Raw genomic sequence first — 25,911 nt, 5'->3', positions numbered from 1 at the left:
TCGGATATGCGGTAGAAAATGAGTGAGAGAGTGAGTGAGTGAATGTATAGTGAATTAACACACAATTTAAGTTTGAACTAAATTTAACTTTAAGTTACTTTAAGATTGATGATTTCAGGACAAAAAACAAACATAGTCCATAAGTCTATAAATTCTCATTTTCGAGTTTTGAGCCAATGCATTATTCAGCAATAATCATTTTTATGATGATTTTGTTTTTGCCTTGAATGGCAGCCTGGAAGCCATATCCATAAATACACCACTACAATTTGTGTTACTGTTTATGCAGCTCATTAGCATATTTGTCCTTATTTATAACCGCTGGGTGATGAAAAATACAGTGTAGGTTTTCTTTTTTTAACACACAATTCTTTTTCTTATTAAATAATTAATTTGTTCATCTCCTGAGCACTGAACACAAGACAGGCTCAATATGCCAACAATAAATTCAAATATATATCAGGACTGTACTAAATAATGTATAACATACTCTATAAGCTTCCCGTCAGAGTGCACGCCAGCCCCCATGCCTCTGCAGAGAAGCACTGCTCTGCATTCTGATTCAACCTTTTGCTTCTGTTGTAGGCTCATTAACGTGTGATTGATGATGCGTGAAATCACCACGATCAAATTACCAGATCAAACCATGAGCCAATAAAGTCAGGAGACCAGCTGCAGGTGCCTATAAGGTGCTGCATGATCAGATGTACAATCTTGCTGCCCTCTTCTGGTATTCTGCTATTAGAGAAAGGAAGAGAAGTTATGTCAGCTTAATAGCCGATCACATGTGACTTCCACATCCATGAATAGCTATTATAAGTTATTATAGTTATATTATTATCATATTATTCATAAATAATGCTCTGAATGTACAATTACAGAAGAGATTAAGTTGCATTTCTTTGTATATTAAAATCATGCTTGTGTGTTTGTGTGTGTTTCTTAATACACACAAAAAGTTCCAGTTAAATAGGTATGAGCTAGTCTTTCTTTGGGCTAAGCCTTTTTCAGGGTGTTCAGTCAAACTGACCCAGATCTAGATACTCTAGACGCTCTGACTCCGGGGTTGATAAAGTATCTCGTACCTTTCTACCTACAGTATCCCCAGACCACCTGAATATACTATTTTGGGCATCTTAAAGGGTAACAAAGTGTGTGTGATGGTGCATGCGAGTGTGTGTCACAGAGCCATGTAGAGTGTTAGAAGGAGTACATGTGGGCCAGGGTGCCTGACTGGCCTAATTTGTTCGACCTTCGTGTGAAAAAGAAGGGAAAAAAAAACGCACTGCAGAGAAGAGGAGAGCGCAGCCTAATTTGTGATATACCCATCTGCCACTAAGAGGCCACAACTCTTCCAGAACAATCCTAACAACTCACTGGCCTCTCCAATCAGCAGCAGCCAAGCTGATCTGCTCAGCTACTCGTGAAATAACAACTCTATCACACCCTTACTGCAGTGCCGATATTGATTAGTGTTACTTTTAACTGTAGTAGTGGGTTTGAGACACTTTTCCTGGCAGAGGATGACGAGTGCTTTCAATAAACAGTGATGTCTCAGGATTAGTCATTTTGCTGAATGCATTTTGCAAGATAAAGAAATGCATTCTGTTGCAATAAACATAATGTTAATCGAGAGTATTTCCATCAGTAAATTAGGACCATATTAACTTTATATTTATATAATTATCTTTTTCACACAAGCTTACTGTTAAGGCCTTACTGCTGTTGTGTAAGCTCTTTTGCATTAGAGCAATTACTTAATTTATTCATTTTTTTGGTCAGGCACAAGTTGAATGTTATCTTAAAAATACACATACACACTGTCATTTAAACCACCTACTTGTGATTTAGGGAGGTGGGAGGAAAGGGGAGAACATGGAGGACACCCACATAGACACGGGGAAAACAGTAGCCTGAGATCAGTGGACACTCCAACATGGACACTGGAGATGTGAGGTATCATCATGTCAGATCCATCTATCCATTTTCTGTGCTGCTTATCCTTCACAGTTTATCCTAGGGGACCCATCACAGGGCCCAAGTGCCACACATTTGCACACATCAGACAATTTAGAGATGCCAATCAGCCTACGTTGCATGTATTTGAACTGAAGGAGGAAACCAGAGTACATGGAGAAAACCCCTAAAGCATGAGGAGAACATACAAATTCCTCTCACACCGGATCTAACCCCTAACCCCAGAGGTGTGAGGCACTGTCAGATCATACGGAAATATACATTCATACTATACAGATCCACTGATAATTGGATAATGACAAAGTTATTGTTATTTTAGTTGTCTACCACTGCACATTGGTATGTATACAAATTAATAAACGATGAAATCCTGTATAGTTAATGATTGTCTGAAATCTGGAACCTATAAATGTCTTGTGACACCATGACTTGCCTTTACTGCAGCTTTCTACACCTTCTGCTTGTTCATGGGGGCATTTAGCCTTCAGCAAATGATATACAGTACAAGCTCATTTTGATTCAGGTCAAGTGACTGATCTTAATTATTTCATTTCAATTGTCATAGACGTCATACACAGAAAAATAACGCAACCTTGGGGAAGGGATCATTCATATTTCCTTCCTTTGTTTAATCAGAAGCCTTATTAAAATCAAGGCTTAAGTAAATCAAGCAATTTCACTGTTTTCCCTCTAAAATAAGCTTTTAACCACATTACCTAACCCACTAGTTCCCAGACTAGGGGTCGTGAGAGAATGTGTGAATTGTTGTACAAATTAATTAAATGTGGCTGTAAAGATGAAGTGTTACTATTCTGAAGTTTGAATCGCATTCAAATAACTCTCATTCACGTGCGCATGTTGTTGTAGTCATCTTCACCATCCTGACATGCCGCATTACTGCGGGAGCTCGGCGATAAAAATGGAAACACTTCTCTATCCATCTACCTCTGCAAGCTCCTGTATGCTGCATGACACTGAAAGAAGACAAGAAGTCAACTTATGCCTAAGTCTCATATATAAATGTAGAAATATATCTATAAATATCTATATACATATATATACAAAGGGAGAGAGAGAGAGAGAGAGAGAGAGAGAGAGAGAGAGAGAGAGAGAGAGAGAGATAAGACATGACAAGACTTGTTTTCTTAACTAAATGTTCATGATTGCGATAGTCATCTGGAAATACAACCTGGTTTATAAATCAAGTATTTTCTATGGAACATACCACATTTGCTTAAGATTAAATACATCCCACATAAACAATGTTTATCTATGTGTATGTTTAAAAGAAACTAACTATTATAATTATTAGGCTATTAGGCACTGTAGCAGTGAATGACACCCAAAAGGCAGTGGAAAAGGACAACCAAAGTGCAAACGATAATTGCTGGAAATTACTGTACAGTAGAGTGATCATATTCATTCGTATTTCTAAAATAATTTATTATTTCTTTAAAAAATAATAAAAAAATCTGTATAAATTGACTCTAAGTGCCTTTATTGTGGTGATTAGACCTTGCCATTTATTAACCGATGTGTGTTGTGTGACGTTAACACGTTAACCAGTGTTGGTTTTTTGAATTATAATAAATGTCTTATGCCATATCATATTTTAATATGACTTTAATTAAAATGTATAATCACAGGAGGGACAGGGAATCTGCTTTGGTCTATGTTCCTCAGGGGAAAAAAATGTTTCAAAGCAAATTAATAAAAGCCAGCTTTATTGCTTAGAATGAAACCTGTAGGCCGTTTCCTCTGAGCTATGGTAACTGAATATGTTTATTTGGACTGTGTTGAAGTATTTTGCCATAGAAGGCAAGTATATTCTTTTAGTAGGCAAATATTGGCAGTTTGGAAAGAAGGTCATAGCATCTGACAAAATCAAGAGATTTATGTTTATTCAATTACTGAGATTTTAGATGATGTATACTCAATAGAATCGGGTCAGAAAATCTTAAAGCCTCTTTAGTGAAGATGACAATGAGAAGCCTTGTTGGGTTATAGACAAAGACTTAGGTCTTTTTATGTTCTTGTGCTAGATTTAGTGACATTTAACTGTGAAACAGAAGTATCAGAAATGCAGGTATCTGTGTTTCAGTACTGTCCTCCAGACATCTGCTTCTACATAATGTTTCTTTAAACAACCAAACAACTGCTTTTCTAAAAAAGAGCTTATTCTCTAAAGGGAACTCTGACCACGTCCTCATTATCTCTACATTACCTTGGACATATTGTTCCCCTTTCAACAAAAATTCTACACTGGGTTACCTCCTACCCACTATCTCATCTATACTGCAATCTGTTTCATCTTACATTTTGGCACCATTGCTGCAGTGCCTTCTTCAGTCCAGCATTGCAAACAACACATAACCTTTTAGATGAAAAATGTTAGTATTCTGTTTGTCCATACAAATTCTTAAGATCCACGTTCTATAATGTCTTATTAATTTAAAAAAATCCATGATTATCTATCTAACCAACTGCTTACCATTGCAGTCACTGAGCACTTGATTAGGAACACTATAACAATACTAGCTACTGGCTTCCCTTTGTATTCTCAAAACAGCCTCAGTTCTTGGATGGATTTCACAAATGTTGGAAACATTCCTTTGAGATTCTGGTCCAGGTTGACATGATTGAATGAGGCAATTCATGCTGTTGTTTTAATTCCTGCTATTGTTTCATGCTGCAAATCCCTAGTTCTACCAAATCCCAAAGGTTTGCTATTGGATTCAGATATCTTGAACACAGAACTCATTGTCATGTTCAGGAAAAATGGGTGAATTATGGACTTGAAGTGATGTACATTTAACACAAGTCAGCACCACAAGGCAGGTCAAGATCATGTATTCATGCACAAATTTTGTCCCAACCAACTGTGCGTGTTACCAACAAACAGAGATTCAAATTCCAAGCTACTGTCTAGTGTTGTTGATCCTGTACCCACCTCGGCCTCAGATTTCTCATCTCGGCTGACAGTTTTTCTGCTGTTGTAATCCATCTAGCACAAGGTTCATGGTGTTCTGAGATGTTTTTTCTGCTTACCACAACAGTACATATTATCTGAGGTACTATAACCTTTCTAGCAGCTCTTACCAGTCTGACCGTTCTCAGCAATCACCTTTCTCATCAGCAAGTTATTATGATCAACAGAACTGTTGCTCACTTTTTATTGCAACATTATAAATAAACTCTAGAGACTATTGTGTTTAAAGGGTACATGAAATTGCCGGGTCATATCTGCATGTTGTTTTGCATTGAACTGCTGCCACATGATTCGTTGATTAGATGATTGTAGTTTAGTGCACTGGTGCTCCTAATAAAGTGCTCAGAGAGAGTATAATCATACCATTTACATTTTAGGGTGCTAGACATCTCAAACATAGCATTGTTTACTTTTCTATAGTTCACTTTGATTCACATCCATCCTATGGCTGCTTAATGCTTTTGCAGAAGATGTACAAACATTACATTATTCATTAATTCATCATTTTTTTTCACATTGGAGGATGTATGTGTAAGCATAGTCACAGATTCCCCACATGTGTACACCTTCAAAATCTACACACCATACAAAAACTGTTTGGTATTAACAGAAGGAGGTTTAAATTGTGCTGTATTTACCACAGAATCCGAACAAAATTCATTCCAAACCAGAATTAAATCGAATACAGTAGCTTCAAATTATATTAAAAACTAAATCACAACTAAAAATGTGTGTGAATTGACAATGAATCTGTGAAGCGAGAGAAATAAATGGCCAATGATTTGTAAGTGTGCTTCATTCCATTTTCATAATAGCAGTTGAAGAAAAATGATTACGTCTTAAATAGTTACCGTAAAAATTACAGATCTAATGTGATGTAAGGAGATTTTTGTACATTGTAAATGATTTACGACTGTAATTCTGAGTAAGAGGCTAAAAGGAAATACTACAGTATGATATTGGCTAATCCATTTGCAGCTCACAGTTGCTCTGGAAAAAAATAGTGCACTTCTGCAATAAGAAGCTGCGTTCTGTTTCCTTTTTTCATATGAATTCAATTACTTTTTTGTTTTAATCTTTAAATCCATCATCACTGATGCTGACTCATAATTGAATATTAGAACTATGCTGAATACATATTGGCAGTGGCTGTGAAGCAGCGTGAAGTGTTGTCTCAGAGCACCCTGATTTGGTCCTCAGGTTACCTCCTATGCAAAATTGTGAATGTTCTATCCATGTTCTTGTAGTTTTCTTTTGATTTTCAGGTTTCCTTCCTCCTTCAAAAATATTTACTCTTAACTGGTGTGTATATTTGTGCATAATTGTGTCTTGCACATAATTTGTGGCATCTGCTATATATATACAGTATATATATATATATATATATATATATATATATATATATATATATATATATATATATATATATATATATACACACACACACACACACACATATGTAATGTGGTGCCATGTAATAGTAATAGATGGGCATTCCATTCAGGATGTATTTCTGCTTCACACAGTGATTCTTGGATAAGCTCTGGATTCATCGTAACCCAGACACAGAGAAACCAGTTAATGGAAACAAATGAATGAATGAGAAGTTTGTTTTAAAGTCATCTGCTGCCTGAATCACAATTACTATTATTTTGGTGTTTCACTTACCGTTTATTTTGGGTTTATTTTCAGGTAGGGAAACTAAACAGACATCTAAATTAGAGTTTGGTATAATTCTGGTTTCAAAATGGCTGCCAGTACCGCTTTGTAATGTTCTTTCCTCACCCTTTAAGTGGTTAGAAACCCAGAGAGAAAATATGGTTAAAATGATTTACTTCAGCTCTTATTTATGATGCTTAAGTGGTTATAAGCTTCCTTGAACTGTTAGCTACATTTGAATGATTGAATTGAAGGATTAAAAAATATCACACCAAATGTCTTCGGTTATGAACTTTGCCTGTTTAAATGATAAAAGGAGATTGAAGACGTTTACTGCTTATATTAGTAATGCTTTTCCTTTCAGTAAAATGTAGGGATTCGGTTGACTGAAACTGTCACGCTTCACCTATGCATTATCACATTAAACTCCCCGTGCTATAAGGAAGAATGCATCAAGCTTGTCCTCTGTTTGTGAGTCCGTGAGCGAGCACAAAAGAGAAAGTGCTGCCTGCGCCCTCTAGCTTCACATTTCCTTGTTAAACCCCTGCATTGCAGCAGTAGTTGCAGAAGGAGAGAGAGAGAGAGAGAGGGAGAGAGAGAGAGAGAGAGAGAGAGAGAGAGAGAGAGAGAGAGAGAGAGACAGAGAGACAGAGAGAGAGAGAGAGCTTTTATCTCTTCTTCCCACACTCGGAGAGAAAATGAAGTGTGGCACAAATAACATCCATGAGAAGCTCAGGACACAAATGGCCTTCACCATGCCAAATTTCTGTATATCCCTTTAACCTCCATGTTTGTTCTGTGGCTGTTTTACACTCAGTCAAACAACAGTAGGATTTTGTGGACTCACCTCGTTCTCATGTTAAATTACAAAGCTATGGCAAAAAATTTGCTCCTACAAATTTGGATGTCAGAGACCCTGTGTGTGTGTGTTTGTGTGTGTGTGTCAGAGAGGGAAAGAGAGAGAATTATTAATAATTTAGTCACCTTTCTGATTCAGACCCATTCCATATGACCAAACACTGTAGCCTTTTAAAGATTTTTTTCCACACTCGCTTATGGCCCACATCACCTTCAATCAATATGATATGACTGGTGGAGATAATGCACGGTGTAGCCTAACAGTTATTAGCATTTTGACCTCTGAAAATTTGATATCATTAAAGGGTGCAACGTACTCAAAGAGAAACTGATGAAATCCTAGACATTATCCGAGCCCCTAATTCATTCCCACTACAGAACTGAAAATGGTTGGCATGTGATTTTAGAGTTTATTTGGAATATCTAGGCAAGAAAATCACATACACATATGCCGTATTTCATCTCCACTACGTTACGGTTTGGTTTTGCCATTAGCCAGAGGCAGGAAAACAGGCTTAGTTTCAAAGGAAAATGTCAACAGAGCTTTAAAATATACAAGCAAATATATTAAGGTGTGACACTGTGTACTACACGTATAATAGGCAAAACAAATTGTTACATATAACTTATACATATACACAAAATGGATACATTCTGTTTGTTCCGCTTTTGCTATCATCTCACTTTCTTATAACAGTAAAAATGTCTGTGAAAGCTGCTGCAAACTGGGTCTAGACTCAGTTTCCACAGAGAGACAATATGCCTGCAGCAGAAAACACATTCCCTGAAGATTCCTGCTTGAAACAAATAGTATCAATTTTGACTGCTAGGTAGTGGTATACGTTTACACGCTGGTGAATCTCCCGAGTGACATCATATCTTATCGATCGATGCCTGTGGTATTTGGATCTGTTTTTTTCCACCTAAAATCCCAATATTATTATTCAATCCAGATGTTAAAGAACAATGAATTAGTGTGAAATTTGTGATTAAGCTGGAGCAAGCTTTTCAAGACCACTGCATTCTGGTGCAGGAAATCGCACATCAGCAGAATATGATGATCACGTTTTTTGACATTTAGAGAATTTTTTATAGTGAGTTTGTTTATCTGTTAATGAAAAAGCAATTTTACCATAAAGTGCTTAGGTGTCTGATAGAAAGCATGACACAAGGAGTGAATACGGTGGATGTGAAGTAATAACCATATGGTTTTCTGGTTAAAAAGTCCATTCTTGAGGACTCAGTGTTTGCAGGCACATTGTCGCAGAGCATGATCCAGTTGTGGGTGCATTACATTTCTGAACGTTTTATCCTGATGCTAAAACACGATCGTCATTGTCCTGATGTGTGGATTGAAGATCAAATATCAGGTGCACAAGCAGAATAAACAACAATACCACACACATCCATAAAGTATGACACCAGTCAGGAGACTCACCAGACATAAGCAGACGCCCTTATACAGAGCAACTTACAGTACATATTATCTCATTTTTATGCCATTGAGGGTTAAGAGCCTTAACCACCTTAACCACTAGGCTACCACATCCCATTGTGAGCATGATGAAGAATTTCTTTCTTTCTTTTCTTTTTTCCCTGTTTGTATATATAATTCTTAATATATTGCTTGTTCTAACATACTACTGTCTGTGTGGAGTTTCTCACGTTCTCCAGTGTGTTCTTTCGGGTTCTTCAGTAACCTCCTACAAATGTGCCAGTTGCTGGGTTGGTTATACTTAACAGCCTGTAGGAATGAGTAAATAAGTGTGTGAATGTCTTTGCATGGTTCCCTGTGTGTGGGGTGTAAACCTCACAATATTATGATTTGACTGACTTATATGTGACAACTGTGGGTTTATTAACTTTGCTGACGTAGGGAAGGACTATTTTAAATCCTATTTAGATGTAAATGAATTTGCGAACCTTTTTACTCATCTGTTAAAAATGATGAATTTATCAATATAATCAATTTCTAATCAGTCTTATTTATACCTTGTTTCTGGGATCGAATCTGTTGCCTCAATTCATTTGCATCATTGCCTTTAAAATCAATGGTTTGATTCAATTTGTTAAATTGTTACCTCAGAGCCGTAGTGACTAGCATCCAATCCAGGAGGTATTCCTAACTCCAGTTTTCCTCCACAAGCCTGACCAGGATAAAATGGCTACAGAACATGTACAGAATGAATGATCGACATAATTAGCAGCTGCCTTACTCGGTTCCACAATGATTCCTATAGGAGCAGATCATTTATATTCTCACCCAGATGAATATAATGCATGACAGCCATCTATTTCCTCGTTAGCTGTTTAGCAGACTACTAGCTACAGTGTATGTGCATACAGAGCCACCACACAAAAAGCATAGGTGTACAGTACATCTGGATAAACAAAGAAGAACCCTGTTTTCTCTAAAACAAATCATATGACAGTCAATGAAGGAGTTTTTGTGCTGAGGGATTTGGGCTTGCTCATGAACGTAAATGTGATTGTATAAACGCTTCATAGCGCAGAGTCAAATGACTTCTCATTGTGAGGATGGAATCTGTCTGTACATATAGCTCAAGATTCAAGATATCATAATACAATTTCCTATAAAGATACAGACAGAAAGTCAGACAGACAGATGTATAGAAGTAATTAGAACATGAAAGAATGCATCAGATGTCTGTACACCCACCGTTAATTAATACATACTTCTTTTAGTCAGAGATAATGTGGTCATGCCTCATAATTTCTGACAATTATTTATTCATAAAGATGTCTTACTACCAGACTACTCACGTTAATCCTGTTCCAAAATTAGACCTTTTCACAGAGTTTTGGGTTAATTAGATGGAAGTGAGCACACACATTTATGCATTGTACTCTATATAGGGCAAATGTGGATGTGGGTTATATTATCGTCCTTTTAGTAGTGACTCAGAGCTTGATGTCACCTATCGAGTATAATAAAACGATACTCGATCACTGTTCCCGACTTTCTGAACATTGTTTGCTTTTATCTCACTGACCAATCAGTTCGCGGTTCCTGAGTGTCGTCTTGTGCAAATTCGAAGTTTCAGTACTTGTCTGAAACAATACAGAAATCATTGTGGAGTATAAGCTGATGATTAGCATTGCCACATTGCCATTTTTGTTACTAATTTTGACTTGTGTGAGGATTGGCTAATTGTACTGGGAGTGGCAAGCTCCATATGGTGAAAAGTGATCCAGCCGAGTTAGCACCATATGGCAAAGTGCCAGCATAACACTGCTTCTTTTCACCCTCACACATACACACACAAAGTCACACACAGAGGTATCCCTTTATCACTAGAGACATTTAAGGCTGTTACTTCAGAAAAAAGCCAGTGCATAATCTAATTAGTAAAATATTATCTTTATTTTGCAACTATGATGTTTTCCATGGACTATATTCATTCATATTCATCTGGATTTCATCTCTTTCTCACTCTTTCTCTCTTTCTCACTCATGTCCTCATGCTGCATTCTCCACAACCTCAAAACTCACTTTCAGTAATTATTTCCATACACAAAATAATATATATTTACTTGAAGGCTTAGATCTTGAACCTACATTAGAGTACGAATGTTATCTTTACACTCATTACTCACTTTAAAAAAGGCAAAATATCCAAAATGTTTTACTACAAACGTCTTAGCCATGATAGAATATGTATCTGAGCTGACATAATTTGCTCATTAATTTAAATCTTCTTCTAAAGCATTCATTTCGATAAAAGCCAAATCACTGCTCTGACAAGCTGGGCTGCTGTAGTGACTGCCAGGCCTGCCTCTTACTCTTACATTATTAACAGCTCCATATCCTGAAATGTCTCTTTTGGTCACTATTAAGAATATTTTCTGTAACACATGAAGGGAAAAATCTAAATTGCAGTGTGGTTGTCCTAAACTAATTAAATGTTGGGGATTTTATGACATGCATAAATCTTGTTGTCTCACACGAATGACTGTGGCAGCGAGACAAATGTGCTCTGCTGTGTAGTTTCAATTCCTAATGATGTGGGGGTGTGATGAATTGTAACTGCTGTTTTCCACGGAAACTGAAGAAGATATTTTCTACCTCTGTTTGTGTGCTTGAGGCCTGGCTGAAACCCAATTTATTTGACAAGAAGATGCAGGTAAACTGCACCACCTGGACATTTTTTCAACACCTGTCCCAAACTTTCTAATGTGCTCCATAAGAAAAAAATATACACTTCAGCAGGAACATATGCTTGTCATCCTTAGCTTAAAAACGAAACACTTTTCACTTGTCGCTCATCTCATATCTATATATCTCTCAAATATAGCATTTCTAAATATTGCAGAAGGCGTTTATGTCTCATTTTAATCATAAAGGAAACTAATCGGATTTAAATACGTTACTGTAATGTAATTATCGATATGGTTTTACTGTTGTGGTGGAAATTCTATTCTATTAATCAAAGATAATAGTTCAAGTGAACTTTTCACTAAGTTGCAGAGAAGAACACAACAAAGTCCTGTGGAATATCAAACTTCTTTATTCAATACACTTGCAAGTGTGAAGTCAGTCTGTCCCGATCTAAGTCTGAACAGAGTGAGTTACTTGGATTTACGGCAGTTCTCCTTTTATGCATGGAGCTATGTGTGTGTGTCTTCCACTGTGCATGACTTCCTCTAATCTTGTCGTGGCACAAACAGTGCAAAAGTCACTCCTTTAGTCTCTGATATTTCCATACACCTGCAGCCTGCAATGTTCTTGTTTCTTCAACCTAGTGTGCAACTGGAAACAGTTCAGTTCCCCTTTGTTACTTTTTTGCTGTTCCTATTTTTTGGTGTGTGAGCGTTTTGGTACAGAATGTTCAATGTTCATTTTTGTTATTCACAACATTTTCTATTACACTGTAGCACCAGTCGACTGGCTGTTCTTATTGAATTAATATATTCACTCCCTAGCCACTGTATTAGGAACAACTGAACACATGCGCATTATCCAATAAGGCAAACATGGTCAAGTGCTTCAGTTAATAATAATAAATAACAAATTAAAAGATAATAAATTATTTCAGTGATTCAGTTATAAGTCACACTGGTTTCCACTTCTGTCAGGAATATTTGTCTACACAAGCTCACTGAAACTACAAGCGATGTTATTGCAATCTTCTCCACATTCGGTGAGCTTACTTCAGAATCATATTCCTGTTTTTGGCTGACAGAAGTGGACCTCAGTATGGCCTTGTGCTGTTATAGCTCGAGGTGAGATGCTTTTCTGCTCACCACATTTGTAATGAGTGGTTAGATGAGTTGCCATAGCATCCTGTTTCAGCGCATTTAACAATTCCATTCTGATCGCTCTCATCACAAGGATGGAAGAAAGGATAGTTTTGTTTTGCACAACATTCCGTTCAAACTCTGAGATGGTATGAAAACCAATATAAATGCTGTATATTTAATATAGATATAAATATAGAAATCTATACAGATTTCTCATGAGATGCTGTATGACAATGTTCTTTGTTAAAAGAACTATAGGAATAAAATTGAATTGAAAATACCAGGAGATTTCCTGAAATACTGAAACTAACCCATCTGACACCAATGCTATGGTCAAAGTCACTGAGATTACATTATTTTCTAGTTCATTCATTCATTCATTCATTCATTCATTCATTTTCTACCGCTTATCTGAACTACTCGGGCCACAGCCTGTGCCTATCTCATGCGTCATCGGGCATCAAGGCAGGATACACCCTGGACGGAGTGCCAACCCATCACAGGGCACACACACACTCTCATTCACTCACACACAAACACTACAGGCAATTTTCCAGAGATGCCAATCAACCTACCATGCATGTCTTTGGACCGGGGGAGGAAACCGGAGTACCTGAAGGAAACCCCCGAGGCACAGGGAGAACATGCAAACTCCACACACACAAGGCAGAGGCAGGAATCGAACCGCCAACCCTGGAGGTGTGAGGCAAACGTGTTCAGTTAATTTGAACATTAACTGAAGGACCTATATCTGCATGGTTATCTGCATTGCCACATGATTGGCTGACTGGATAACTGCATGAACATTTAGGTGTACAGGTGAGTGTATATTACTGTCATTACTACATAAAGTTGTCAGTCAATGTATACACTGCATTTCCTCATAACTGACACATTTTGAACAAGTGGCTGAGTGAATAGTTTGTTCAGAAACAATATCTACCCTCACCAGTTTTGTTGTGAGCACACATCTGTTCCCTGCTGCCTCATTCCACTGTCTAAAACAGTACAGTTCCCAACGGGAGGAGGATTTTACATATTTATCATTTAAGATTGTCCTCCAGTACCCGTTTGGGCGTAGCTTTCTGCATGCAGCAGTGTGTGAGCAGCATCCTAAATGAGGAGAGAGAGAAAGAGGCAGAGGCACAGGAAGTAAATGAGTATTAGAAAGGAATCAAGGGAGAGCATGTGTATATGTCAGTGTGAGAGAGAGAATTGAGCAGAGGTAATGAGACGAAGAAAGAAAGAAAGACAGAGAGAGAGAGAGAGAGAGGGAGAGAGAGAGAGAGAGAGAGAGAGAGAGAGAGAGAGATTTGTGTGATAAAGGGTATGGGTGGTGTGACAACATTGAGAGAGCTCTTGTGTGTGTGTAAGATGGGGGTTACTGTGTGTGTGTATGAGTGTGTGTATGTGTGTGTGTGTGTGTCGGCGAGCTCTACTGCAGTAGAGGGAAGTGAGGGGCGCTGCAGTTTGCTCTGATGGAAGAGTCATTGGGGGATGTTACCTCACCACTGAAGCATTAAGTCCACCACTCATTTTGGATGGGTGGCTCAAACTGGAAGGATAGAACCATTTACTGGTAAGGGATTTCCCTTTTTTCTTTTTCTTTTCTTCTATCTCTCCTGCATGCTCTCTCTTTCCAAACTCCAAGCTTCTATGCTACAGTTCCTTTTGCATACTTCTACAAGATTTGCTTTATAATATGCATAAGATTATTTCATATTGGGCCAATACAACATTCACTATTTTTAAACTTGTGAATGAAATCATTGACTATTTAAAGCCCAAGTTCAATCGAAGAGATAAAGCTGTCATAGCTGATGCAGTAACGCTGACAGTGACTAATTAATTAAGCAATTCACTAACATAGCCGCAGTGCCATAACTCTAATTACTGGGCTATAGGGTCTGCACGTAGCTTATGAATATTTGTTGTCCACATTTCTCATACGGAAGCATCAGAGCTCTGCATTACAGACAGTAAAAGGTCTCAGAGCCTCAGTTTAACCCCATAAGATTAATTCGATGAACGCTTTATCCTAATAGATTCCCTGTCTTCTTAGATCAGTACTGTACAATGCAATATAGGTTACACATACTGTACTATATCTGCTTTTCTCTGAGAACATGAACATTCAGAGGAGGAGTTTTTGCTCTGGGTTGAGGTGTTGATTTTTATTGACTGCATCTGGGGTCAGACCAGGACAAGCATTTCACACAGCCTTCACTCCAAAAGTCACCTGACTTTGATTCTCAAGTTGACACCTACTACATACTGTAAGCCAATTTTCAATTTTCTGAAAGTAACTCTAGTGTTAGTATGTACAGCATATGAGTAATAGTTTCAAAAAAACAACTGCCGTTGCATCATGAATAATCATTTCAGCATTTAGGAATAAATTATCGCGATTCATGATGCCATCAAAACACCAGACTTTTGTTGAAAGAGCTAATAATTGTTTAGAGATAGAATATCCTATCGTATATGTATCGGATAATTTCTTATTTACCTTATGGATGGTGTACTTGTTAGTAAAGCACTGTGAACTTTTTTGCAGTATATTTATGAATAGTGCAGAAGCATCATCCGTTTAACGGGTCTACTATTTTAACATGTAACATATTATTTATACTTTTCCACTTTCCATTTACTTTTCCATTGACCATATCACTCTCACATAGCATGTAGGTGTCACTTACACTGGTGCAAAACCTAAACACTATTTTCCACCGAATGGGTTCCATGCTGGCTGAATTGAGAGTCCTGCAGAATTTTCCACTCATTATTCCTCATCTCCATTTTCTCCACTTCTTTGTAGCTATGAAAAATAGATTACTTATATAGTGCACATTTAATATAACAAAATGGTTTCCATAAAGCTTTATGAGCCATGATGTAACCACACTGTAACAAACCAGCTCAGGCTCTGCATTCTTTGCCAGTGACTACAATAACCATCAGCCCCTGCATGTCACATAACCCTGCATTTCACACACTCACAGTGCACTCTTTTGCATTTGCTTTAATCAGCAATCCTATCAGGCTCCTATGTTTCAGTGTGTCTTTTTCAGTCGTCTGTTATCCTCTTATCTTATTTGTTGCTCCATGTCCATAGCTTTGTTCACAGTTTTTTTTTATGTTTTGTATGTTTTATTCTTTTGATTTGCACATTTGAAACTGTGCTTCTTCATAAAATGTATTATTTTTTTAGATAAGGGAGAACACTGGACATCTTTTTTTTCTCCCAATTAACACAAAGACACTTGCTACCCAATGGATCATAACAGCAAGCAAACATGGAAGGTGAAGGCTAGAAAGTGGTTTCTCCAACACATATAATGTCAGCAGATGTGTCTTTTTCAGCTGCTTCTCGTGTAACAGGAAGAGCGGAAACACATCCTTCTCGCCCAGAGAGTTGGACCAATTATGCTCTCTTGCACTCCAGGCCATAGCTGGCTGTAATGTCATCCGGATTTGGACCTGCAATCTCCCAACAATCAGACAGAAGCTTATCTGAGCCAATCAAAAACCTTTTTATTAAGATGTTATCTTGGCTTACTCATTCAAATATTACTACATGCATGCCCTATTGCTTTATGTTTCTTCTTGTGCTTTAATATTCTTCTTACAGTACGTCCATGATGTGTAAAAATATCAAGAACCTGCTGACTTAAATAGCATCCAAAGGAACACAGATCAAATAGCTAAAATCAGATTATTTATTTTCCCCAAATCTCCATGCACCGCTTCCCTAAAAAATGGATTTTGATCCTTCATTAGAGAGTGTTACCTTTTGTCAATGACCATGGTCAACAACAGCATACTTTCACAGAAAGAAGCAATTGACCAACCACAAAGCATTTCCCAAATCCTACTGGGAAACAGATTAAATGGCACAAACAAAATTCTTAGATTGAAACTTTTTTGTTCAGTGACTATATCTTGTTCTGAAAAGCTCATTGTGTACAGTAGCAATTGTCAGAAGTCGCTCAAAATCCCATTCTCAAAAAAAATAAATTAATCGTCCAATCTCAACTAAATCAACTGGAAAAAAGTCCTATGGTCTGATGAGACCAATTTCAAAAGGTGGAATGATTTCACAGTTCCAAAAGGAAAAAAGTACATTAAAAAAATACCCAATACCCACAGTGCAGTATGGTGGTGTTTTAACATCCAATTCCAGATTTAATCCCCCTTTGGTGTTCTAATAAGGATTTGCACTAGATTTTGGAACATGGCTCTGTTGAGTTTTAGTCATTTAGTCACAAGAACATAATTTGGCGTTCCAGTTCATCCCAAAAGTGTTGACTTATTGTTCCTTGGTAAATGATATCTTCATGGCACTTACATAGTATTGTAATGCTGGACCAGTTTTGAATTTATTTGCTCCAGTGAAAGACGTTGTAAAGTGACAACATGCAAAAACAGCCTGTGCGATTGTGTGCTTCCAGCTTGGTGGCTGCCGTCTGGAGAAGACCCACATTTGAGTCATGGTGGGTCATGTCAGGTGTCCATAAACATTTGGCCTTATAGTATATGGTCTAGATTATTTTTGGTCAGCTGATCAGAGAAGCAGCTTACGTGGAAATCTTCTCTCATCCAGATGGTTTCTTTATCACAGAGTAGTGAGAACATAAATATATTACACAGCTTACTATTTGTTTTTCAGTATGTTACATTTTGTATAACAAGTCTAAATTATTGTTTAATATAAGTTTGTATGGACATAAAAGTGTAACAGTCGTCAAGGTTTTTTATTTTCAGAAGAACAGGTTCGAACAAGATTAAACACATTTGACTTTGAAAGACCGTAGCGGTGCTCCAAGCAGGAAAGGTAATTAGGTACAGCATGTCCTCTCTCCACTTGGTTTGCGGTGGCCTTGCGTTTAAGTATTCTGTCTCGAAAGCTATCCTTATTTTATGTTGCTGCCAACTTTGGCTGTGTATCCTCTACTGTTTTCTTCAGAGGAGAAAAGGACGCCAGCTCATTTGTGTCTGGTACATTTTTTTTTACATTGGATAGGACAATGTTTCTCATTCAGAATGCCAAGGACTCACATACTGCACATTTGTTCTACCTTCATTTTCACATACTGATTTAACTAATTCAGTTGAGTAATTATGAATCCTTCCAATTGTTATGTGTGCATAGAACAGAGACCAAAATAACAACGTGCATTATATGAAGTACCCAAGACTGAGAAGGGGATGTTTCAAAGCCTTGGTTTTCTCAAGCAAATAACAAGATTCCTTAACAAGATTTATTCGTCCCATTTCATTTAACAACTTTTAGAAGTGTGTATGCAATAACATTGTAGGTTTGAGCTCAAGATGTGATCTAGTAGGTAGTGTCGAGGCTCAGACGACTCTCTGTATTGCTGAGTCCAGCTTGTTTTCTTATATACTTTTCACAAATGATCATCTACCCCTTGTGGAGCATTTTTGTTTTGTTGGCCACTTTCCTCAATCACTGTGACTGCCCAAAGGCTTGATGGAAATTGGTTTGAGAAAGTGTTCTAACAGAGCATAAAGTAATTAAATCACCAAATAGCAAAAAAAAGAGAACAATTAAATACACAAATATCTTTTTAATTCAGATTACTGGTACACCTTGTCAGTCATGATGCAGACAAATATGAGGCAGTGAATGTGTATTTCCTGTCTAAAGATGTCAGGGTTAATGCCAGTGAGTTTGGCAGCCACATGGATTGGTTCTTTCCAATTGTCTAGCTTGATCATTTACCCGGAGCTGCGAAATTGCCTGTCTCCTAAACTCAGACAAATCACTTCTTCATCTCCCTGTCTCTCTGAGGGAGATTGAGAAACCAAGCGAACGCCACATATGCTGTATACAGTACAGATCAGAGCTCAGCTTTTCAGTATCACTGGTGACAAGTGTAAAAGAAATGGTGCTTTATACATACTGTTATGTATTGAGTTCTAATGTGTGAGCCAGTTGAATCCTGCATAAGCATATATGTCTACTATAGAGTTCCATTGGCCAACAGATAAAAGCCAAACCCCTGCTCTGTCAGAAGCTCTTTAATATACATATGACAAATCCAGTGTAGTGAGAAGCATTCTATTAAGACTCTGTACTGTCTGATAGGATGTGTGTTACGGCTCAGGCTGGACGTTTGGCCATCTGCTTTTGCTTATGTTCTACTTGTACAGTATATCACGTATCTGCCCCGCCTTTGTTTACTTCTTCCCGTCTCTACACACCTGTTCCCTATGTGTTCATTGTCATGTCTATTTAACCGTATCATCGTCAGTGTATGTCGTTCTTCCTCGTCCTTTGTCCTGTGTAGTTTTCGTCTTTGTTCCTGTTCTTTGTATTTTAAGTTATTATACCTACTTATTTGAAGCTATCCTGCGTATGGGTCTGTCTCCCTCCTCCCGGTTGTGACAATGTGACAGTGAAAAGGCCAGACTCATCATATTCCCTGTGCAGGCAGAATGGTTAAAAAAACAGGATGTTGTCAATCAATACCTCAGCTAGAGAGCAAATGTCAGTCTAACATGGAACGAATGCTCTGGAACAGTGGAGTAAAGGGAGTAAAATTGTAAAATGGAGGCTCGTACCGAATAAGAATCTCATGTTCTTCCTCTTGTAAACAATACAACATTGATCATAATCATGCTGGATCAATCAGTTGCAGTCGTTTCAAATGCAAGGAAATAAATACGATCTCATAGAGCACTGGTTACTATCAAGCAAGTGTCAGCTTTATTCAACTCAGCACTGTTTATTTTCTCAGTTACTACCTGGCATAGCAGGACGTCGAGAAATAGTGTAGTGCAAAAGCAAATAAAATGTAGAAAAGAGCAATGACTAAATGTGAGACTCAACAGAACAATATACCTCTCTCTCTCTCTCTCTCTCTCTCTCTCTCTCTCTCTCTCTCTCTCTCTCTCTCTCTTTCTCACTCACTCTCACTTTCCTAATTATTGATTTTAATCTTCCTGTAATTTTTTTTTTTTGTATTTTTTGTTACTGGCATTGTTTAATATACACAGACCTGAATGGCACTGCTTAATATGTTCCTGCCTCACTTAAAATTCATACAGAAATAAACTGAGCTTATTAAAGCTATCTACATTATGTCTAACAAGAAAGAGTGATTCATTAGATTTAGCCATTGGCATTGTAGTAATAACACATTTTTCAATTATGTCAGCATTGCAGGGTTGCTGTAACTTTGCTTTTTTTTTCTCTTTTCTTGCTTTAATTATTATGTTAACATATATACTGTATATCTATAGAAGAATCTGCTTGAGGTGGTTTTAGGAAGGAGACAAAGGATTGTCAGATGGTAATATATGGGGGTCAGGGAAAATGTTGCTCAAGATGCGCATTCAATCTAGTTAATGGAACACTCTGGTTTATTGAGTCCTTTCCAGATTGGTGACCTACTGAAGTGTTTTTGTTGCAATATACAGTTTAAGGACATTTATAACACAGGGTACGATTAGTCACAACTGAAAAAACAATTCTGTGACGAAAGCTTAATGTTAACAGAATACATTGTACTGCATTTCATCGCAGAGTTTATTTTGAATATTATCAAATATTAATCTTGTCATTTGTTGAATACACTTTTAAATTCACTCATGAAAAAAATGACTGTAAAGCACAACCTCTTATGAGAGCAGTACATTATGGGCTTACTCTAAAGGACCTTGGGTTTCTACTAGCTGATTAAATTAGTTAATTTATGATCTTTTGCATCCGGAAAGTTCCCTGAAATTAAACCTGGTTTAATTTAGGTTTTGTGTGTCCTATTTGTGATCATATGAAGTTGTGATGGTGAAGTGTATCCAGTCTTGGAAGGAGGGTGATAAACTTTGCATATTAAAGTCCTTATTACGAGCTCTGTGTATTATTAGTTTAGGTTCAATAAAGAATGCTTCTGTTCTGCTGCTTTGGATCTCATCATACTTTCTTTATTTGTTGCAAACAGTTTCATTAAGGTAAGTGAAATGAGCTTCCATGTTTTATCAAGTGCTACAAATGAAAATACAGACATATATTTCGGGTTTGCGTTATTGACGTGTGCTTTTACACACAAGACATGATTGGAAGTCAAGGTCATGGTAGCAGACTCTGCTGGACATAATTTCATTAGTTCTGTTTGTCATAATAGTAACTATGGATGATTGCATTTAAAAAAACAAACATTTATAGAGAGAGCTTATTTTTGAACAATTTTTTGCCTGATCCACTTTTTGACAATTTCATTGACTAATCTTTATAACATCCTGCTTGGACATATCCTGTATTATAAAGGATTATTTTATGGGTACAGGAAAGATGACAAATGGAAATCATAACCTGATTTATCCTCTTGGTATTGTCAAAAGGATCTCTTCAGATTAGGTTATTGAAGAAAAATATTCAATCTCAAAATGTTAAATTAATAATGCACAGCTACTAAACAAGACAAGCCCTTTTAAGACAAATGTCTCTTGGCAGTTGTGGTTGGAAAGCCTCATGCTCTTATGTCTGTCTGTGGTTTTCCGCAGTGCTGCGTCCCTGTCGTTGGTTTTGTGTGGCTGCTTTGATACACATAGCACGGAGCTGTGTAACTACACCTGTTTATTGCTGCTGCATGTTGTTTATATACAGGCTCCACATTTGGTTATTAAAAAAGAGCCTTTGACAGAATGCACTGCTGTTACATGACTGACGTATATACAACATATATTTTTTTCTGCATTCCTACTGTTATTGATTGAAGAGTCTGACTGTAGGTTTGTAATATTATGTAACTAATTTATATGTGTGTCCCCCATCTGTACATTGTTAGAAGTGTCAGTGTACCATGCTACAAGATTCCTCCAAGGCGGCTATTTCTCTCCCAGCGTTTTCTATCACATCGGTTTCTAGTCATTTTTCGGTCCTTAAAGAGTGAGTTGTGTGTACTGTATGTGTTCTCTTACAGGAACACTGAGTGCCTAGCTGGAGATCATGAAGTGGAACCTCTTTAAAAAGAAACCAGAAGCCATGGTGGGTCCTGAGCCCACAGGTTTGGGGGGAACACACCCACCAAGCACCATGACGATGGCCCCTGGCCCTGCTCTCTCCACTGCAGCAGACAACGCTACAGAGTCTGGAGGCTCTTCCATGGATGACATCTTTGAGAAGATCAGGAACAAATTCCTTAATGAGATTGAGACAATCCCATGTAGGTTTATCATGATGTATTTTTGCTGACATATGCACCATCTTATCTTTCAATTACTGGAAGCTGATAACTGGATACAATGTGCTGACCAAACTGTCTCTATTCCACAAAAAAAAAAGAAAAAAAAAAGAACAGAAATCATATGAGATTAAATCATCATCGTTTTATAGGATAAAAGAACAGAAACATGTCTTTGCATGATAAATTATGGCAACTGGACATACAGTGCAATCTTTTGGTCTTTGTTAGTTGATAGGAAATTTGGCCAGTATTTTTTAACCCTATTTACCAGTATACTTTTTCAGAAATTGTCTAATTGGACATTTTCAAAAAGTATTAACAAATACGTTTTTTTTATCTGTGCAAGTTGATACATGACACTGTGGGAGATGTTTTTACCTTTGTGTGAATAACCTTACACAGAATGGTTGAAGCATTCAAATTTTAGATGCTTATGAAGAGGTCTTTAGGGCATTTCAGAGAGCAGATATGGGCTTGATATCACCATTTACTTTAAAATATAAACGTGTGCTTCTATGAAAATAATACCTCTTGTAGGCTAGATATAAACAGAAATACTTGTAAAAAAAACCTATAAATTCAGTGCTGAACATTGACTCGACCAAAACAGGATAGGAAAGGAAAAGTGGCAGGGTTGAAATGGCATTGTAAATAGCTGATAAATGATACATCATCATTGTTCATTTATCCTGAATCGCTATTCTTTGCTAGTAATTGAACGATTAGTTTCGGTCCAATATTTTAATGATATTTATACATACATTTGCAGCATTTAGGAGACTCCACGGTTCAGAGCAACTTACAGAAGTGTTCAGTGGTCTTCTTCAAATACACATCCTCATGCTAGAACAAATAGGTCAGGATCTAAGAATAGAATTAAACACAAAAACGCTGTTACAGAGTAGTTAGGATGAGTACAGCAACAAAAAAAACAGTACAAGTTACGTTTTTGTTTTGAAATTAGTGCATATGTTTTGCTTGGTGAAAACATAGGTCTTTATATTTTTATATTTACCAATTAGAAAAATAGAATTAAATTGAATTGCAATTATATTCTGTAACACTGAAGATAAGAAGAGCTACAGTAGCTTTAACTATGATGCATGAATAACAACCACTTTAAGACCTTTTAGTACATGTCGGTTAGTTAATGAATTAACACATAGTGGTAAAGTAAATCAAGCAAAAATCTGATATTTAAATAATAGATAATAATAGCTTCTAAATGAATACATGTTATTAATGTCATGTACTAGAACTACAGTGCGATTTGAAAAGAATTATTTGGAGAGTGATGCAATAGATTGAGATGAAATGATTGGTGTTGTTTATTAGTGCGTCTTACTAAAGTAATCCAGCTCTATCCAGTGCTGTTTGTGTTTGCAGCTGCATACAGCAAAAAAATTTTTATAACGGATTTGAAATAATTCCTCTTTAATGCCTATTTCTTCTTATAGAGGATGTTTGATTTAGTCGTTAAGATTTAACCCTTAACGACTTAAGAAGAGATCGTTATTCATGCATAAATTCATAAGACACACATCGTGGATACGGTTAGCGCTTCATTAATTTGTGATTAGTGCATGCCTTAATTTATCATTAGATCCTGTTTAAGTGTTAGTGTAAGATTATTTCTGTATTATTATTGTAGTGTTACCTTATTTTTTTTTGTATTCATCTATACCACATCTCTATCTCTCTCTCTCTCTCTCTCTCTCTCTCTCTCTCTCTCTCTCTCTCTCTCTCTGTATTACAGTGCCTCCCTGGGCACTGATCGCGATTGCCGTAGTGGCGGCTCTTCTCATCGTCACCTGCTGCTTTTGCATCATCAAGAAATGTTGCTGCAAGAAAAAGAAGAACAAGAAAGGAAAGAAGGGCAAGGATGGCTTCAACATGAAGAATATGCAGGGTGCAGATGTATGTAAAATGAACGGGGCCAAAAGGATCCAACCACCAAACAGACCACAATAAAGATGAGATTTCACCATAATTTGCTGGACAGGAGAAACTGCTTATGCTTAAATCCTGTTTCTGTACTGCATTGATCTATTCTCAGTGCTTTAGAGTTAATTGTACAGAAGTGGACCGATCTAGCTCAGTGGTTTTCTCCACATGAAAGCCTGATGTCAATGAAAATGATTTACAGATTCTGCTGAGTTGACAGGAAATAAGAACAGATGTGTGTGAAAGAAAAAGTCCATCCAGTCATATTTTTTTGCGACTTCATTTCCTGTGTTGTGAGTAACGTGGGTGTTGTATCTCATTGTGTTCTCTGATGAGAAAAGACACGCTGACAAAGCAGTAAATGAGCGCCAAGTGGTGTGATGAGAAAAGTACAATAAACACATCCAAGCATTTCTCAAACTTTGAATGACAAGTCCTCCAGTCTTGCGCTCATCCTTAGGAACATAAACAGAGTTCCTTTTATGTTGTGTGTCTTTTCTCAGACTGGTGTTCTTGGTGTTGATGTGGCTCTCTCTGCTGTCTCTCATTCTCCTGGTGTGTCTCTTGAGTTCATCCTCTCCCTCTCTCTCTCTGCTCCCTTCCCTCCCGCTTTGTGTCTTGTGTGTGCGTGCCACTTTGCGTGGCGCTCATGGCTGGCGGCACTACGGTAGGTGAACGGACGAACGGCTCAGCTCTTTGGCCGCCGAGTGCTAGCATATGCCGTGCGGGGCAGCGGCTGAATACCAAATGGCTCCCTGTTGAGCATTTAGTGCACTACATAAGGTGCAAATTCCTGGCTGTGTACAAAACTTCATACTACATGGTTTTGGACATAGCAAAAATTTTCTAGAACCTATGTAGTGTACTTTATTTCTAATAAGGAGCCATATGGGATTTGGTCAGGGTTTGGCAGAATGGCCATTGTAACTTCCTTGTTTTTTTTTTTTTTTTTTTTTTTAAAGTCTTTTGCTGTCATTGCTTGACAAGAAAGCAAAACACAAAGAAAAAAAAACACAGGAAAGTTACAATGCAAATGATGACATGAATTGTACAATAACGAGCAGAGTAAACTTGATGACATGCGAATGAAATAACTCACTAATACTGACAGGTTATGGATTCTTGAGTTAAAGGCAACCCATAAGACCCATAACAGTGGATGCATGTGTTAAAGGGCATAGCTATTTTATGGGAAAATTTGAAAAAGTAAATAACAGGCTGACGATGCTTATTTTAAAGTCAGGTTAAATGGGTGGGTAGACAACATGCAAATGAACATTGCAGTATTTGAGGAATTGTAGCACTGTGCTGTGCCCTTTAATTTTCTGCTATAGGAAGATCATTAGGAATGGGCTTGAGACTGACAATTTTTTTGGTGGCACTCTGCTAGGAGCACACATAAACAACAACAATGCACACATCAGCCTCATCTTCTAAATCCACAAAGCACTCATATTCCCACTAACCCAATCATAATGGGTTCCTATTATTTTACACCTAAAATCCTAAAGGATAAATGATTTCTGATGGCTGTCCATTTAACTTATGTTCTACAAGAGACCCACTCAGCTAATATTTCTAGTTATATCTTCAATTTTTAGTTTACACTCACATGGAATTAAAAAATTGTTATATACATATAAATCTGATATAAGTTAAATAAATGTTGAAAAGTTAAATAGCTCTTTTTATCTAGCCATTAATAAATGTAATGGCTAATTTATTATATACATATACAAAGTTCCAAAAGAAATTATTCATGTTCTTTAATTCTGCATATGGTCATTGTTGAAAAAAATGAAAATAAAAAATATAGAGAAAAAAGAAAGAAAAATTACAGGTCAGCACTTTATCATCCAGAAATATCTATTTCACTATAAAGCATTTTTCCTCACTGGTTATTCCTCTGAGTATTACTGCATATCAGTGAATTAGATCATGCTCATGAGAAAATGGGCCAGGCAGGACTAAATTATACACAGCAATGTTGAACAGCAATTTATGGACTTATAC

At 37.1% G+C, this 25,911-nt stretch overlaps 1 protein-coding gene across 4 annotated transcripts in view; it reads left to right on the top strand.

The window, feature by feature from the left end:
* Window positions 1-25,911, top strand: part of LOC113643052 (synaptotagmin-2) — a 45,300-nt gene that overhangs the window by 7,103 nt on the left and 12,286 nt on the right. Inside the window, exons 1-3 of one of the 4 annotated variants that reach the window (XM_047813842.1) lie at window positions 14,066-14,324; window positions 21,691-21,933; window positions 23,711-23,871. In XM_047813842.1, the coding sequence (XP_047669798.1) occupies window positions 21,717-21,933; window positions 23,711-23,871 (378 nt within the window). In that variant the 5' untranslated portion in view covers window positions 14,066-14,324; window positions 21,691-21,716. Of the gene's footprint in view, window positions 1-14,065; window positions 14,325-14,996; window positions 15,022-21,690; window positions 21,934-23,710; window positions 23,872-25,911 lie in introns of those variants that run through there. The other 3 variants (XM_027147059.2, XM_027147060.2, XM_027147058.2) reach the window with 3 other exon arrangements.

This window comes from Tachysurus fulvidraco, chromosome 5 (genome assembly GCF_022655615.1).
Source record: "Tachysurus fulvidraco isolate hzauxx_2018 chromosome 5, HZAU_PFXX_2.0, whole genome shotgun sequence".
NCBI classification, from domain to species: Eukaryota; Metazoa; Chordata; class Actinopteri; order Siluriformes; family Bagridae; genus Tachysurus; species Tachysurus fulvidraco.
Note: the sequence above shows the minus strand (reverse complement) of the source record. Positions and strands in the feature narration are given on the sequence as shown.